Here is a 19,679-nt window from a genome sequence, read left to right as displayed (position 1 = left end):
CAAAAAAGCCACCTCTTCGGTGTGGAATTAGTGCTCTACAAATCCGGACAACAGGTGTCAAGCCGTGTGTTGCCTCTGTCAATCTGTAATAAGTAGGGGTAAGGACGTTAACCACCTAGGAACATCCTCCCTTATACGTCACCTGCAGTGCATTCATCAGAAGTCAATGTCAAGTTGATTATAGGGCGATATCAGCAGTGTGAAGCAGATGATGCTGGAGATGAGCAAGGGATGCATATAATCAATATGGCCGCTTCCCACTAAACTGATGCTCCACAAACTCCCTCTCTGCTCCAGTCTACCACCCGAGCATCACTTTTAAAAATAAAAAAAAACTACACCCCAAGTGTCCACCACCCTGCAAACAGAAAAGAGAACTAGGATTCAGCTCTCCCAGACCGCACAGTCAGAGTAACTGCCGCCCGCCAGTCTCTGCACAGGTGCTTCGATATGAGGACTCTCACCTTGCCTCCTAGATAGCTGCCGCCACCAGACTCCAGTGAGCACCACCACGGCCAGCAGCAGCCCAGGATCCACAGCTGAAGGGACTCAGCGTCGCCTCCGCACCTCCTGGTAAGGCACTTCATATGAGGGGCATACAGCAAACGGGAGCCGCTAGTAAGAGCGTGGCACCCGAACCGCGCAGGAACTCAGCCGAAAGTCACTAAAATTCAGGTCCTTGCTTCACTACAGTGGGGAGGCCACAACCTGCAAGGACAGGATAAACCTGTCCCCCAGCTCACCTCTACGTTTTCAGAGCACTAAGGGAAGTGTTAGAGCACTCTGGTTGTAACTGAGGCGGGCTTGTACGGACGCAATAAGGGGTTATAAGGGCTGAAGACTGCAGGAGCTCTCCCGGGACACGTCTGCTCAGTCAGATGGCAAGCCAGACCCCCTCTGTTTTCTACTTTTTATAATACCTACAGTAAATTGCTATTCCTGTGGCTCCTTAGTTTTTTTTTTTGTTGGTTTATTTTACAACATGTGTCTAATCACCACACTCTCAAACATAGAGTATTTCAAATGGGATGGGATGTACAGTAGAATGAGTTCTTGGTTCAGATTATCTCATTAGAGCATCCCCGCTGCTTTGGCTTCCACTGCTTCTCTCTGTATCTTCCACAGAGTGTGAGAAATTAGAGGAAAAGAAGCGGACAAGTCTTAGTTGGAAGTCCCATGGCATTGATTATCTACTCTATTCCCTTTGTTCTGTGTTCTCTGTGACATGAATAGAATTGAGCAATTTTGTGTTTGAGATATGCCACAACCAAATCTGTCTGAGGTTGTCCAAGTGTTTGTACTCGGAACTCATTTATTTTGAAGAGGGCTTAGTCCGTGGAATGCAATTTGCATCATCTAGCCCTGCCTAGGATATGATTTTACTTTGCAGCTAGGTGCAATGACTGATTAGGTGAATCTCATCATCAGGACATAATCCCTCATTGTGTGATGATAGAGGAGCAAGCCATATGACCGTACACCTACCCCTTGGATCTCCCAGAGCAGATATCTGTTCTGGTTACTCTAAGATCCACTAAATATCCCAAATCTTTCAAACACAGGGTATACTGTACTACCATATTTATTTGAACAATAAAGGCCACCATACACTCAAGAAGAATCACAGGCATCACTGACGCTCACCTGATCTTTTTGACACTCTGAGTATGGAACTGTATATCCAGCACAAATTAAATGTAATTTGTATGTTATGTCACTATGCTTTAAACAGATTATGGTCACAAAGACAAAACTCACTGATTTACATTATACATCAAGCACATCTAATAATGACTTGTGTACATTCAGGTGGGAGCTCCTGTTCCGCCCCCACCAGAGAGTTGTCAAGACTGCAAATGCACAAGAACGATGAAAAATACTGCAGAGATAATATGCAAACCAGTTGAGTGCCAGACAGACTGCCCACTGGTAAGTACAACTTGAGTAATTGTCATATTAACTGCATAATAAGTGGAATGTTGCTGCTTATATAATAAAAAATTGAAGAGTTCAATGTTTTCAATCTAAGAAAGAGCTATCTAGATACAGTATGGTGTAAAATCCTATATAGTGACCCCATCTCAGGAAGGAGCTGCAGAGGTCTCTTGCAAATACAATAGCTGTTTCAGCAATAAAAAGAATGGGCAACAATAATTTAGTTTTTATGTGTTTTATTTTGTAACGTGCAATGTTAGAATGTCTGGATATCTCCAAAGTGCCTTTTTAAATGTATCAATGTCCCATGAAGTTAGCTAATGGCTATCTGTTAGATCCATATGGCAAATTGTTGTTTAAAGAGCCGCAACATGTATTTGCTCATTGGTAACTGTCAAAAAGATGCACAGGAAAGAGCTTTCCAGTTTTAGGTCCTAAATCGCTAACCCTCTGTGGATCACTAAAGATAATTACTATGCAGAATTAGTGACCTAAAATGAAACTGGTAATTATTACATAATTTACAGCTGACCAAATTTAGGCCAAACAGACATTACTTGATAGGTCCTACTGAACACTGCAGTTGGTAAGACTTTGTCCCGATTTGGTTACAGTTACAAGGTACTGTATGTCAATGCTGTGCCTACCAGTGAAGCACTGAAGTTGTTTTTTTGGGGAGGGAAGGGTACTGGCCTACAGGAATAATTTGAAAGTGTTAGGTATGCTACGGGGGTGTGGCCATGTCTATTGTGAAAGTGACATTATCCCTAAAGCAAAGCTACTATGGCCCTGGATAAACTCTTGCAGCAGTACAACTACTTCTAAACACAAAAATACTTCTAATATAGCATCTTAGGCTCGTCTCACATGAGTCTTCACTTGCTATGTGTGTGTCTGAGATGCCGAATTGTGCAACACCCCCTGTGGAGTTGATAGTGTATGTTAAGGAGTCTTGTTTCAGTAAGATACTACAGATCCCAGTCATCCTGCTCCAGCATCTCAGTACTTAGAGAACCACAAGTGCAGACAGTAATTGGCAGCTAACATCTGTACTACCAAATAAAGAAAATATTTTAAAAAAATACAGTACTCAGAAACTGAATGATTCAGTCCATTTTTTATACACTCCTTGCCAGTACTCAGTCCCCTTCCTTTGTTAAGTAGAATCCAGCCTCCAGATAACAATTAACTGCAGTTCTCCTTCCATCTTTTCCAAATAAAACTTCCCACACTGTTCTGCCAGCCATTCAGTGGGCAGTGCCACAGAAACTACTGTACATGCACAGTGTAGTTTAGGAAAAGTGACATCTGGTGGACCAAAGGTAGTATTACACTCTCCTTTTTGGCCTCTCAGTTCATTATGATGCAGCTCAATACGGGATGAAGCGACTTAATACACCAAACTGTGACACGGCAGGGCATAAGTAGCAGGACACATTACATGTCATATGGATGCTAGATGTGAAAGGACATATCTGCACATGTAAGTGAAAAAGTATGCTATAATAGAGGAAGGACCAAAAGCACTGCATGGGTACCAACTTTTATACATAAACAGTTTCAAGGCAGTTGCAGCATAAACTACATTTATGCTGACATATAAATAGTGATGTGGCTCTGTGTAATTCTGTGGGAGATAAAAAGCAGATCAGGAAACCATGCATTGCATCAGGCTTCTGTTCAATAAAGTTTCATATTCAAAATGAGAGCAGTGATTGGGGAACTCTGAGTCAATCAAAAATGTTCTTAATCCCAAGAGTTCGGGTCAGAGGTTGACAGTCTCATACATTACAAGGGGTTAAAACAGCTATGTTTTATTTAAATGTTCCTTGTTCTGCTTCTAATTGGTGATGACAATGAAATATTACTCAATTTTGGTTTCCAGGGATTCACACACAAAAAAATAAATGGAGAGTGCTGTGGAAAGTGCGTTCAGTCTTCCTGCATTCTCAATAACACTGTACTGATCAAGGTATGTATGAGCTTCTCAACCGAAGTATCCATTGAGACAAAATAAGTGTATATGGCATTTCAATGGGGATGAATTTATTACAGTACTTAATTTATTAAATATTACCTTTGCATTGAAGAATTATGGTTTTAACATAGAAATAAAATGGGTGGTGTTTAATTTATCACCTGATGCCATAAGTTCCTCCTCAGAGAAGTGCTTCTAATCGCAGATGCAGGGCTGTCAGTGCCAGGTGAAGGGATTTTGTGACCTGTACTATAGCTACAGAGTGAGATAAGAGGACACAGAGATGCCATGTGGGGACAGTGATAGAATGTGGAAGCATATGGGACAACAGTGGGGGCAGTGACTGAAGGCCAGATTTAGAGATGTACTTCTCTTGATGTTTTCAGAACTGTGCATGCACAGGATCTGTAATGCACATGTGCAGATCTCTGTCTGTGGCAACATTCGTAGTGCCCAATAAACGTCAGCATGATTGACATGTTGCGTCTATTTGGGGGCAGTGACAGCCTGCGTTTCAGAAAACTGGGGCATTTTGGCCCCATTTTCTGGGCAAGCCAAGACCTGTAACTGTATCCTTGAACACACCTTCACTGGCCCCAGCTCCATGAAAACACCGGCCATCTTGAGTAACTAAGTGTTACTCAGATGGCCATCGTCCATGTAGATGTTTCAGTGCTGCGTCCTTGGATGAAGCAACGGAACAGAGATGCCAGCAGGAGGTGTTTATTTGCATGAGATGCCTCCTGCACCATTAGCAGTTTTAGCTGTGCTACTGCATCCTTCTCTGAATCAGGCTCTGAATGCCCACACAGTGTCAATGATACACCATGGGTACACACTAAGGACATACAGTAGGAGCATTGTCCATCATGTGATGCTACAGTATGTTGATGCACAGTTTGGACATATTGAGGGCACTGTTTCTGGGTGGTGGTATGAATGGGCACAATGCGGCATACCAATGCAAAATGATGGTATGTTTGCAATACATTGGTAAAAATGTGACTTAAATTGCATCTTCCCACGTACAGTACATCGTGAAGGGGCAAGGCAATAACAAATATAATCCCCAATCCTTGCCACAGCAGATAATGTGTAAAAAACATTTCTCAATATGTGTAACCCTTCCTATATAGAGAATGTAAATATAAATCTCTTCCCTCCTTTCAAATACTCTATAGTCACTATTTACTGTAGCATTTTTTATACTAAACTATAAATATATTACAGTTGTTAGAATTAGAATGTAATAATTTTATCTTACAGCCTGGAATCTTATGGCGTCCCCCTGGTGATAACTGCACATGCTATGAATGTGAACCAAATACATTTATTGTTATCAAAAGGATCATGTCATGTCCGGAGCAAAAGCCTGTAGAATGTGAAAAGGTATAGTACAGCAGTGCAAGTATGCGGGTACGCTCGTGTACGGAGTACCCATTAGAATTTGGCAGCGGGTACTCAGTACCACCTGCCACACACTTTGCCATTACCACAATTATAATGTGCCACAAAGCAACAAGACTTGGCAGCATGATGGCTCCTCCCACTTTGTCAGGGTTACTGGGAGTGCGACAGTGGCTGTATTTTCCTGTGGAGGCATTACTATATATTGTTATTAAACTGGTGGCATTACTATATATTTCTATTATACTGGAAGTATCACTATATATTTCTATTATACTGGAGGCATTACTATATATGTTTAGCCTTGCCTCCAGATATAAAAAAAGAGGGGCTGGCATGTGGCCACACCGCTAGTGTAATGTAGCCACTCCCACTAGCAGCATGTGGCCACGCCGCCTCACAACACATGACCACGCCCATTTTTTGACACTCCGTACCACTAAGAAAATATTTCTACTTGCACCACTAAGTACAAGAAATCTTAACTTCTAGAAAAATACAGGTGTTGCCAACATACTGTATATAGCTTACTTGTCTTGAATTACTAGCTTACTTCGAAGCAGGAGTAAATTTCTGATATGAAAACAAAAAGAGTCTTCACAAAAAAATGTACCAGTTAAACTTGAATTTGATATAACCCTGCTTGAATGTTAGCAGTATGGTATGTGTGTATAGTCATGACCTACATTATGCGAGTCAATTACAAGAGCGCAGGATTTGGAAAGGTTTGCATTGAGACATGCAAGTTAAATAAACAAAAATGCATTCATTTATAAGGGCCCTTTCACATGGGAGCTTTGCCGCCATCTATTCTGAAAATACTGCAAAGTGATCTGCTCATACTTTTATGTAAAAATTGTCCACATATTGAAAACACAGAACTTGTAGAGTTTAGTTTTGTAAATGGGACACTTTTGCTAAAGTCATCATAACCCATTTCTGGGGCTGGTGGTACAACTATTATAAACTAAGCTGACACCTAGGTTGCCAGTATAATGGGGCATGTGCTGTATGCCGTATAATGCCAATGTCATTATTTTCCCCACTGTGCCCCCAACCTGTGCGCTGGCCACTGACATTGAAGAACAGCAACTATTAGCTCTTTACCTGTGAAGTTGACTTCTGCTCCTATAATGCCATGTTCTCAAGAAGAGAACTTTACTGTATGTCCAAGTCCACACAAGATACTAAGAACCCAAAAATAACCCTAAATGACTGTCTAGCTGAGCTCGATGTGTGGATGCGTGCCAGTTGGCTGCGACTGAATTCTGATAAAACAGAGATCCTTATGATAGGACCTCAACTTCAAAGGACAATACTGCAGCATAGCCAACCAACTGGACTTACACTCGGGGTTCAGAATTACAAACCACTGATCCTGTGGTGAGGAATCTTGGCATTGTCCTGGATGGTGACTTGATGCTTAAACATCAGATATCAGCCACAATCATATCCTCATTCTTTCATCTGAGGAACATAGCCAGGATCAAGCACTTAATTCCCTCTAGAGATCTGCCAAAAGTCATACATGCATTTGTATAATCTCAAATAGACTATTGCAATGCCTTCTACCTTGGTCTCCCAGCAAAAGAGTTGAACTGCTTACAGCTGGCACAAAATGCAGCTGCCAGGCTGTTAACCAACCAGCACCATTCCAGTCATTTAACACCCATCCTCTAATTACTCCACTGGCTGCCTGTAAGATGGCAAATCATTTTGAAAATTGGATTACTGACTTTCAAAGCCCTACATGACCATGGACAAAGATAATCTAAAGCAGCTTCTGATTCCTTACTGTCCCGCTGAAGGACTTTTAGCAGTACCTACAATCTCCTGCAATTCATCTGGGGGTCAAACTTTTAACCATGCGGCTCCGACTCTATATAACTTGCTTCACCGCACAGTCCTTCAAAAATAGACTCAAGACTTTCCTGTTTATTCAAGCATTTCCTGGGTGTCCCTTTAGTATTTCCATGCTCATTGGTTCTGTATTGTATTATGTTAATTTTATCTTTTAATCGCTCTGAGTCCTAATAGAGAAGAGCGCTATATAAATAAAATGTTATTATTATTAAGAATATAATCAGGGCGTAGGGAAGCATCTACAATATGGGGCCAAGTCCCACCGTTGGTGATACCCCACCACTCTATTGCTTTTCTCTTCTTTGCATTCAATTCAGCAGATGATTAATCAAAAGCAAGCTAAACTAACTAAAGAAAGCCCTGTAATAGAAAACTTGTAGCCACAAGACACAGAATTAGCATAAAGGTACCAATAGAAATTGGCTATTGCGGCGGAGCATCCTGTGCTTTTGTGAAGATTTTCTTCTATACACATAACTAACAAAAAGTTAATGGAAACCAGAGAAAAGAGAAATTAGATTCAGTGAAAACAACAAGGTTAGGATAATGGAGATGGTAGAATTAACAATAAATCAGGAATAATGTTAGGAACGTGTTTGTAGAAAGGATGAATTATATACGCCAATGCTGCTGTTATTGGGGATATAAGACATTTTTCTGAACCCTGACATTTAAACATGCTGCTGTGTAGAAAACTATACCTTTATGGTGATTAGAATAACTGAATTATATAAAGAATTATTTTTCCATTATTTGATTCACAAGTCATAGGGATAAATTTACTAAACTGCGGCTTTGGTGTCATTTAGAAACCACCAGATAACACCATCGGTTTCTATTTCTAATTGACAGCATTTAAAGGTCGTTTTGGTGTCTAAATTTATTGCCAAATTCAGTAAGGATAGCAAATTATGCTAATTAGCAGAATTTGCTATCCATTTCCTAGCATGCTGGGGGCCGCCCATCGCTGGCACCCCCCTCCCTTGATGAAGCAGAAATGGCGATCGCCTCGCAATTTCTGCTTCGTTGTAGAAATTAGTGATGCCTCCTGCCAGGGCCCCACCGCTGTGTTCACGATAGCGGCGGCTGCAGCCACCATGATCACCCCCCGACACGCCACCATTTGGCCGCCTCCACCCCCCATACGCGCCGCACCGTCCCCGCAACGTTCTGTCTCCTACCTGGAATTGGAGCATTGCCCAACCCCCCGCGGGGCCCCAGCAGGGCCACAGCTGCCATGATCACCCCCCAACACGCCCCCCAGTTTGGCCGCCTCCGCCCCCCCCCCCTTCACGCCCCACCGTCCCCGCAATGCTCCGTCTCCTCCCTGGAAATGGAGCGTTGCCCGCCCCCCCCCCCCCCCCCACTGGGCGATCGTAAATATACCGGTTGGATGGCAATTTGCAATCCAACCTGAATTAGCCTCTTAATCTGCAGTTGATCCCCGGCAGTTTCTAAATGACAATCTGCTGTGGGGGCTTGTTCTATATGGCAGCGGTTTCTATTGAAACCATGAAAGATTAGAAGCTATTCTATTCATGTTCATTAAATAGTGCTTTTATAGAAACAACATTCAATTTACATCATAAAAACAGACCACTATGGAAAAGAAGCTATTCAATTTATATTCATTAACTTATGCAAAAGTGTGGTGGGTTGGTGTCGCTTGCTGCCATGCAGGTACAGTCTTGTGGCCTACCAACCATTGCCCTCTCTCACCTTCAGGCTGTACGTGTAGCAGCTGGTCATGGTGTGTAGGCTGGACACAAAGAAAGAGGTCAAGGAGGTTGGACAATATGTGAGTGTTGTCCTATCTTCACGATGACTGCAACACCCTACCCGACCAAGACTTTCAAATAGGCATATTGGGCTTAAGTGAAAGAGGAAGAAAGAGACAGACAAAAAAAAGATGGTACCAGTGACACTCCTTGACCTTCGTCCAACTTGCTTTCTTACAGGTTCTTGTAAGAAGACAATAAACAGCACAGCCATGCAAGACCTAATCCCAATTTAAATGTGTCACAAGCTATCCTCGCTATCACAACAATAACAAACAAGGCCCTCAACTCAGTGGTGAATTTCCCATTAGGCACGTGAGGCAAGTGCCTAGGGCTGGTACTTGGATTCTTGTTTTAGTACTGTAAGACTGAAATTTACCACTTACTGCTAAATATTTCAACTTTACTGTACCATATTGAGTGGAGTGGAAATGGGTAGGACTGCCCCTGTAAGCTGTTCTACTTAGTAAATATGTATGCATAATAATAATAAAAAAATCATATTTCATGGCTTTTTTATTATGATATTAAATTGGCAATCATCAAATGAGGGCTTATTGATAATAATCAATTAAAATAATAAAATTAGGCAGGTGGGGGCAGCCATTACTGTTGTGCCTAGAGGAGCCATGACCCCTAAATCTGCCCCTGCCTCAACTTTTTGACCTAACATACAACAATAAGTTTAGTGCAACACAACCTGCAATCTACTCTACAGTTCACCCTGCACAGGTACATTACAGAAATTACAGTTATACAAGACAAGCATAGCACTTAGTACTGTCTCTTTAAACCCCTGCCTATACAGAGCTGGCCAGCTCCTCTTCTTGCTGGTAAGAGGGGGACTAATTTACCTTGGTGAAGAAATGGCTCTTTAGGTGGGGGCCTGAAAGCCCTCCACTTATAAGGAAAAAGGAATGCTGCTAGAGAGTTTGGGAGCTACACAGCTTGCCCACCTTTGCCAAACAAGCCAGTACACTTAATGTAAATGACCTGGACCTAATACCCAGCATCACTCATGTGGGCTCTGGCCTAACTAAGTGATACAGTTGAAGTGGACTGGGCCTAATGTCCAAAGCCACTATATACCAGGACACATTTAAGTGACCTAGGCCTAATGCTCAGGTCCCCTTTGTTTATGAGGCTCAGGCCCATTGGCCTGCCTGCTTCAAGGGCAAATTCTAGGCTTAATGACTTTACATAAGGTGAGGCTCAGGCCCCTGTGGGCACGTTGGAGCAACCTGGACCTAATGCCCATTGTCACTCTAAATATGGGGGGACATGGGCATACTGCCCACCTAACTTGTGGCACAGGCCTAAGGCCTCATTATGCCCACAGGTCTAGTGCCTGACACCTGGTGGTCTAGGGATGTGGTAACAGCAGGTCTCACAGGTGGCCTACCTATATCGCTGGGAGTGGCTGCATTATGGATCTTCATTAGTTTTGTTGTTTCCTCCAATAGCTGCATTCTCCGGTCCTCTTCCTTCTTCTGCCACTTACCCATCCTGGCAAGCTGCGCCACCTCTTCTTCTCTGCCTCCAACTGGCACACCCTTTGTTCTTGACTGCATCATCTTTTGGCCTTTTCTTCAGCCGCTGGACCTCTTCTATGGATGTCTTCTCTCTTCTCCCTCTGCTGCCAAGCAGATTCTACTACCCGGCGGCATCTTATGCGTGCAGGTGGAGCTATGATGCAGAGAAATGTGATTGGCTTGCCGTGGTCACTTCTCATTGGCTGCCAGTTCACAAGCAATGATTGGCTCAAAGGTGGTGTCAAATTCACAAGCCTGCTGCTGCTGCTTCACTAGCCCTGGTAGCAGATACTGTACACTGCCCCAGTGCCGGCCCCTGATGTATCCCTAGCGGGACACATCTCCACACTTGTGCTACTGTATTTGGGCCTCACTTCATCTCATTATGCTATGTACTGTAGGCCCAGAGCAACATGATTCTTTCTGTTGCTTTAGGATTATGGAAGCACCAGAATGGTCTGTGATAGGACGATTTCTACAACTTAACAACAAAATAATCATATGACTTATCTACAGTCATAACTCGCTGCACTAGGGTCTACCTCTGTCTGACTCTAGGACTCTAGGACATTCTGGTTAAGCTTTTGGACCCAGGGACTTTTCAGTAAAGCAATGGTTGTTAGGTGCAATTTACTTGATAGCAATAATACAGTATATGCTGGGAATAAGATCAATGGAATGTAAAGTAAAATGTTGACATTTTAAGAGATGTTGTTTATTATATATCCACAGGGTATATTGGTTAATGTTACAAGCACAGATGGATGTTGTACACTACAATATTGTGAACCACGTAAGTATGATAATTATTTATTTTATTTTTCTTGTTACTACTGCCAGAGAACTAAGGGCCTGACTCGATTTGTACTCCAGACCGATAGTTTACATACAGGTCTGATGTTTGTGGGTCTGCACATGTGCAGAACGGGTCTTGCGATATTGCACGCAGCCTCCTCTTAGTCACAGCATGATTTACACTCTGCAATGTTTGGGGGCAGAGCGGGGGCGACATCCAGATCTTACGGCCAGTTTGAGTAAACTTCAGCTAACATTGCAAGTTGCGATTGTTGGTTGCTATGGTGATCCGATGCTGCATCCTCAGTCCACTCAGATCTCAGATGCAGGCAATAGGCATCTATCTCCTGCAGATGCCTTCTGCTGCATTTGCATTTTATTTGTGTGGAAATGCCCAGCCACTGACCTGCGGCTATGCAATTCTACACAAATTGGAATCATGCCCTAAGGCAGAGGTTCCCAAACTGTGTGCTGTGGCTCCCTGGGGTGCCTTGGGACACTTGCAGGGGTGCCCTGGGTTGGTGGTCCAGGACCAATACAAATTATTCATGGTCAATATAATAGGCAAAACCATTGCTGGTGGCTGCCAGTCATAAAATATGTGGCCAAACAGAAGCAAATCTTGTCCCTCACCACACAACTGACCCTAAGGATGACATATAAACGTGATCTACTTAATGTAATATTTCTTTCTAAATTTCTCAATAAGAAATTTTTGGCCTAGGGGTGCCGTGAAAAAAATTCTGATATTTTAGGGCACCGTGGGGGTCATTCTGAGTTGTTTGCTCGCTAGCAGATTTTAGCAGCATTGCACACGCTAGGCCGCCGCCCTCTGGGGGTGTATCTTAGCTTAGCAGAATAGTGAACAAAAGATTCGCAGAATTGCAATTAGAAATTTTTTAGCAGTTTCTGAGTAGCTCCAGACCTACTAACAGATTGCGATCAGCTCAGGCCGTTTCGTTCCTGGTTTGACGTCACACACACGCCCTGTGTTCGGCCAGCCACTCCCCCGTTTCTCCAGACACTCCCGCGTTTTTCCCTGACACGCCTGCGTTTTTCCGCACACTCCCATAAAACGGCCAGTTTCCGCCCAGAAACACCCACTTCCTGTCAATCACACTCCGATCACTTCAACGATGAAAATTCTTCGTTCGGACGTGAGTAAATCTACTACGTTTTGTGCTAAAATACTTAGTGCATGCGCACTGTGTACCATGCGCATGCGCATTTTTGCCTTAATCACTCCGTTGCGAAAATCTGCAACGAGCGAACAACTCGGAATGACCCCCCGTGATTCAAAAAAGTTTGGAAACCACTGCCCTAAGGCGAGATTATTCAATAATATAATATTGCAGTAATTGTGCATGATAGGTACTGTTTTATGGCTTACTCACGTCATACAGTGGGGTAAATTTACTAAGATAAGAGTTCTATTTAAGATGAGATGTTGCCCATAGCAACCAATCAGATTACAGGTATTATCTTCTAGAAGGTGCTAGATAAATGAAAAGTATAATCTGATTGGTTGCTATGGGCAACATCCCATCTTAAATAGAACTCCTGTCTTAGTAAATTTACACCAGTAGAAATTGAAAGCTTTTGTGAAACACAGATCTTTTCTCTCTTTCCAAGTTTTATTGCATCCAGAAAACTTGTCATTGTCTCACTTATGTCCTTTTCTTTAATTAGTAAATGTATTTGCTATTGTTACATAAATGATCACACTGTATACAAGGTCATATAATTTAGAATTAAGTAACCTAAATGATCATATTATAAAAATAATAGATCTGACGACATAAAAATCTATTTTGGTCATACCGGATTTTAAAGCCACGTTAACTCTTTTGCATCAAGTACTCAACACTGTTTGGTTAAGCTGACATCCGTAACCACAGCATACAGTAAAGATTATTTTGCTTCCCAATACAGGCAAGTGTGATGTAATGAAGTCATGGAAGATTATAGAAAGCGGAGAATGCTCAGCCAATGTGACTCTAAACAACTGCGAAGGTTACTGTAGCTCTGTCTCCAGGTGGGATATACTAGTATACGTTTTTAAGGAGAGAAAAGGGGCAAATAATATGTACATCATACTTGAGCACCCTGTAGCTGGAAGTGTATGCTTGGATTGTTCAACAACACTTATCAGATGTTTTTCAGGCCTCCTTAACACCAGTTAATATGAGATCATTGGTGTGCAAAAGGTGTCACATGGGAATGTATAAGCTATCGCTATGTAATAACAGTAAAAAGTGCAAATAAATGTAAGCAAAAATTCCTAAGATCAGAGTTCCTCTAAAACATGTTTCAAGTTATGCTTCTACAAAAAATCTATTTTAAGTGTATTCCTGGTATTTAATCATGAGATTTGCTATACAATAAAATAACATATATCTGTTATGAATAATAAATCAGCAATGTTATATGCAGTTCAAAAGAGGCTGGTAAATTTATCATTCACAAATTATTATTGCACCAATAAAGAGGACATTCAAGTGTTAATATGCAGTTGAAATAAATACAAATTCTAATTCAAAATCTTCACTATCAAAGATTGCCATGTTCAATGATTAACTAAGTAGCATTGCTCATGAGCAATGAAGGATGTAGTTAGATACAAATGTTGTATATGGCTCATTCACCAACAGCAACCGGTCAGCAATTACATTTATATTTATCTTCAATCCAGAAACAAATAAACTAGAGATGTGCGCGTTCAGTTTGTATAAAACCGAATATACTGTACCCGAACTTGGGGTTTCCAAGGAGAATCGAGTCTTGGCTCTGGAATTCCCTGCAAATTCATATCTCAAAACAAGGCAGAACATAATTATTTGGAAATCACTTCTGACATGTTTTGGATTGCATGTAAGAGACCATCCCTCGTGATCATGCTCCATTTCACACTTGAGAGGGTGTGGGACTCTGCACTGTGTAAAAGAAAATCAAACGCCATTAGGACACCATCAAAATGCCAATCGGGCGCCATTTGGGCACAAACAATTGTAATAAGTACTGTAGATGGAATAGTGACTGCAGGCATACAGTAACTGTCATTGTGTATACACTATGTGTTTGTCAGACACAATACTGCAAATAGGCTACTGTGTGTGCTGCTGCTAATAGGCTCTTCATTGTTAAAAAGTGAGCATGTATTTTTTTCAAAGTGAAATCAATACAGTATACTGTGCCACTTGTGTATGAGTGTTGAATTTTGATGATGATAATGATGTCATGTTCCAGATGTGATGATGATTAACACTGTTAGATGCCTTAAGCCAACTGGTAGCTTGGTTTAGCCATACCACTAGGATGTTGTCTGTGGGGCCCAAACAAATCAAGCACTTCTGCCACAAAGGTGGCAATCCTTGTCTCTGAAGTGCTTGACTTGTTAAACTGTGTATGCCCTTTTTAATATACAACATACGGGTGGGTGGGACAATTCTATCATGCACTACTTTTCATTATGGGCTATACTTTACTGGGGCATTGCTGACAGTCTTGTCTCTTGCTAGGCCATCCATCACCAGCTCATCCTTCTTGCCATCATTTCTTGTATGTGCTTGACAGGCAGCATATAATAAATTCTACTAATAATTATATCATATTATTTTCTTAAATCTTATCACCAGTCATATCATACTTGACCAGGCTGCTACTCTGCCTTGAATCTCTTGCATTGTCTTGACTCTTGAGGCCTAGTAGCTATCAACCTTGACAAGGCTGTGACTCTACCTTGATTGAATCTCTTGCATTGTCCTGACTCATTAGGCTTGTGATTTGCTGTTCGGATCAGTTTGTGATTAAATGAACTTCTAATTACATTACCAAGTACATGTAACTGTCATTTTCAGGTCACTTATTTTAGATTAAACAGTGTTAATGATCCCTATATGGATGATTTTTTTCCCCCTTCCATGATAGTTTGTTCCATGTCTCTCTTTTACTTTTCTTTCTACTGTTCTGAAGTTTACTATAATACATTAGCTCACTGTAGCCTTTGCCAAAATTGGTGAAAACAATATTATAGGCAGCATAGTGGTTAAATTGACTGGAAACGGATATTACTAATACAGTAGGAACACAAATAGGTCAAAAAGTAAATTATTTAAGCTGATTTTATATTTATTTTTTAAAGAAATACAGATCAAAACGAGAAGATTTAGTGCCAAAACCAAAACACGGGGGGTTCACACACATCTCTAGAATAGACCTGTTTGCTTGCTATAAAGTACCTCAGTACAAACTTGGAACATAAATGCAGTTTGAGAAAAGAAGCCTTCTTAGCTCATGTGAGATCTACTGCACAGGTTCTCAAACTCGATCCTCAGGACCACACACAGTGCACGTATTCCAGGACTCCTTAAATAATTGCAAATTAAATAATTAGCTTGACCTGTGGACCTTTTAAAATGTGTTACTGAATAATTAATATACCTGTGCACCTGCTGGGTTATCTGCAAAACATGCACTGTGTCGGGTCCTGAGGACCGAGTTTGAGAACCTGTGATCTACTGTATTTCATGATCACTGATAGTTGATGAGTGAAAAATACTTTATTACTAGACAAAAAATATCTAAAATTATTTTTGCCTGTTAAGGTGCATACACACGGTGAGATATTGACTATCTATTGACTTTGCCACTTCACCTGAACTCCCCGGAGCCCTGAACCACCGATACCGACTGTAATTTACTTGAGATTTTAACTATGTGAGATTTTGATTAAGTGTCAATTTTGACTATACTACAGTACAGTATGTACTAGATTGTACACAATATAATCAAGATTGATTTGCCTGCACAGTCTATCTTCCCTTGTGATACCGACCCCACGGGAGCACGCATCGGTATCACAAGCTGTGTACACATGGTGCGATTTGCACTAAATTTCCTTACGATTTTGACTATATAGTCAAACTCAAAAGGTTACAGTGCACCGTGTGTATGCACCTTTAGATTGTATTACTGATATAAAAATATTGTCTCAATTTTATTAATTTATTTGTAATTCTGCAGGCACCCCAATTTTCCCAAAATGGAAGAACATGACTGTACCTGTTGCCAAGCTTCAAAAACCATCACCAAGAATATCCAGCTGCAATGTACAAATGGAAAGACAATAGGATACACATTCACTGATATACTGAAGTGTGCATGTAAGGGTGCAGCCTGTGTGTTCACAGAATAAACTGTAAGCAATACATTAAATCCTTTAAAAAAATGTTGCTAGGCCAGCAACTATTATCAGAGTAAGCTATGGTTACACTTTAGAAAAGATTTATTTTTGCTAATGTACAGTATATGAAATTGTATCAGCAAACATTGACCCTCCAGTGTAATACATATAAGCGATAGAAGATGTCTTTACTGCAGTAATGAAAATAATTACAAAGAATAATGTCATCCTAATTATAAATCGAAATCCCTGGAGAGTCCTAATTAAGTAAAACTTGTATATCAGCAGTGTAAACTTATGTTCCCAAATATGAGTTGCCTGTTTGCAGTATATCGTGCCCTGACAGTCAATAGGAACAGAAACATACTCTTTAAACACTTGATTTTCAACTATTGTGCACATATATTTTGTTTCCTAATGAACACATAATTATAGACAATGCAGATATAGAAACATGTATGTATTTAAAAATACAATATATTTGAAAGCAACTATCTCATTGTGTCTTTCTTTTTAAATTGTGTAACTTTTTGTACAAGTCCTCATTTCAAATTCTTTAAAATTGTTAATAAACACACAATTGACTTTAGCAGTGAGCTCAGGTGGAATCTCCAGGTTTGAGTTCAGTTGGAATCTCCAGCTCACTAGTAGATAGGATATAACTTTATTTATGCTTATATTTCCAATAGAAGTCAGCCTATCATTTTATTATATAAATATGAAATACAGTAGGCTGTTTTACAGATTATTGTGTGTATTACCTTTTTTAATTGTACCAGTGACATTACTCAAAGGATTTTCCTGTCTGGGTTCTATAGAAAAGTGCCAGGGCCGTCTGTTCGTATGGGCTCAATGGGCAGTTGCCCAAGGGCCCCAGGAGTATAAGAGCCTAGGCTGTAAGCTGAGGGTCCTCTTTTTCCAGGGGTAACAGATGTTTGAAAATCAGCCCTGAGGAACTGGAGATATCTGACTTCAAAGCAGTGGTCCCCATCATGAGCCTGTTAATTGCTCTTTCCAGCCTGATATCTCGGGTTCTGTCTGACTTAGAGGTTTTATGAGGGTATACTCCAAAAGCTAGGACTCTCCACTATTCATGAATACTGGCAGCTTGTCTCTTTTATACCCACAACAAGAGATATCAGCCTTCCAGCAACTGGTCCCTGCTCCAGCTCCACACTCCTGGTATGCTGTTTTATATTTTCATCAGTGGATTGCTCTTTCTCCTAAACTCTGATCCCCAAGTCTCAATACCTCCGGAACTGTTACACTCTCTAGTTTGTTATCCCATTGAAAGCTAAGAAATCTATTTCCAGGAACTGGAGATATCTGCAGTCAATCAAGCTGCCCTCCAACCGAAAAATGATGACTATTAAGCTCATTCTACTATCCACCCCTCCCCTGCATAATATACACCCCCTACCAACCTGAAACTGAAAGTCATGTTCCAGGGCCCCTTCATTCAGCCCAATGCACCCTTGCACAGTTTAGTGTCCTCCTTCCCGTCCCATCTCCCATTATCTGTGCAGTAAATGAGTAATTAGCAGAAATTACTGCTCCAGCTGCTACATGCTGAGCGGAAGATAGAACACCCCCTACCACCCACGGGACATCAAAGCTGCTGCTGGTAGCACCCCCTACCGCTGGAGGATGGGTAGGGCCACAGTGCATTGCTTTGCCCAGGGCCTACGCTGCTGTTAAGACGGCACTGCAATTAGCTCAACATAATTCTTCCAATTTCATTACTGGAACATTATTTATGTACATAATATTATACTACCTGAGATATCAATACAATCTGTGAACTGTGGGGGTCATTCCGACCCGATCGCACGCTGCGCGACTGCAAGAAGATTGACAGCGGGGAGGCGTTACAGGGTGGATACTCACCGTTTTCTGGGTGTGGAGATCCGAACGCAGGCATGTCCAGGCGTTTGAAGGGCGGTTGTCTTGACGTCATTCCCGGACCTTCATCGCTGGATCCATCGCACAGGGTAAGTAACTGCAGGGCTGGTCTTGTTCTGCACAAAACCTTTTTAGCATAGCAGGGCTGCACAAGCGATCGCAGCCTTGCTATGCTAAAATACACTACCCCATAGGCGGCGTCTAGTTGATCGCACGAGCAGCAAAAAGTTGCTACGTGCGATCAACTCAGAATGACCCCCAATATTTTAATCGACAATTTTTACTGTTTTCACCAGTTATATGATTTGTATCTAGATCTGCAATTTCCCAAGAAATACTTTGACATTTACCCATAAGAGTCTTTTTTGTCTTTCTGCCTGTACAAACCCTTGTAGCTCATCTGTCAGTGAGGCCTTTGGATGCTTTGGGAACTGCTGTACTCACTTTTGACATTTTGGTGTGTTTGGTATTTTCTCTGACCTTTGTTGTTTATATATTATACTGTAAACAGACACAAAGGGGTATATTCAATTGAAGTCGAAAGCTGCCGTCTGTCGAAAAGACGGCAGTTGTTGACTTTTTTAGGTTGGAAGGGGTTCTGACCTATTCAATCTAACCACAAATTATTTGACAAATCAAAGAATTCGACTTGTCGAAAAGCACGTGGATCGGCGGAATAGCTGCTGATCCGCATGCTTGTGTCGAAAACGGGGCCAAAACCTACAGGTTTTGGCCTCCTTTTCGACCATCTCAATTCTACTTTAAAAAAAGTCGAAGTGAGATGCAGGAGCAGAGACGGGGAGAGCTGCAAGCATACGGGGGAAAGCAGCGCCGGAGGACGTCGCAGCCGCCGCTCACAGCAGCGTCCACCCAGCTCCAGCAAGCGAGACATCACTTGCTGGAGCCGGGTGGACACTGCTGTGAGCAGCGGCTGTGATGCGGGAGCAGAAACGTGGGAGAGGGGGAGACGGGGGGGGGGGAGGGGAGAGCCGCGGAAGAGCAGCGCTACAGCAGCGGGCAGCGTAGTCGGAGGATGTCACAGCCGCCGCTCACAGCAGCATCCACCCGGCTTCCGGCTTGCTGGAGCCGGGTGGACGCTGCTGTGACATCCTCCGGCTACGCTGCCCGCTGCTGTAGCGCTGCTCTCCCCCGTCTGCCCGCGGCTCTCCCCCATCTCGGCTCCTGCATCTCAATTCAACTTTTTTTGAAGGCGAATTGAGATTATATTGAATAGCCCAGGTCGGATCCATTTCGACAAATGAATGTCGGAATGGATCTGACTTCAATTGAATATACCCCAAAGGATA

The 19,679-nt window shown here is 42.0% G+C and overlaps 1 protein-coding gene across 1 annotated transcript; it reads left to right on the top strand.

The window, feature by feature from the left end:
* The first annotated feature begins 3,717 nt into the window (after positions 1-3,717).
* On the top strand, positions 3,718-16,949 carry LOC134969052 (intestinal mucin-like protein). The gene is made up of 5 exons (XM_063944757.1): positions 3,718-3,907; positions 5,180-5,302; positions 11,226-11,286; positions 13,221-13,323; positions 16,311-16,949. Exons 1-5 carry the CDS (start codon positions 3,758-3,760, stop codon positions 16,480-16,482), a joined length of 609 nt encoding a protein of 202 aa, XP_063800827.1. The 5' UTR covers positions 3,718-3,757; the 3' UTR covers positions 16,483-16,949.
* The last annotated feature ends 2,730 nt before the right edge of the window (positions 16,950-19,679 follow it).

Source organism: Pseudophryne corroboree, chromosome 11 (genome assembly GCF_028390025.1).
Source record: "Pseudophryne corroboree isolate aPseCor3 chromosome 11, aPseCor3.hap2, whole genome shotgun sequence".
NCBI lineage: Eukaryota > Metazoa > Chordata > Amphibia > Anura > Myobatrachidae > Pseudophryne > Pseudophryne corroboree.
The sequence above is the reverse complement of the archived record's forward strand: the minus strand, read 5'-3'. Positions and strand labels throughout refer to the sequence as shown.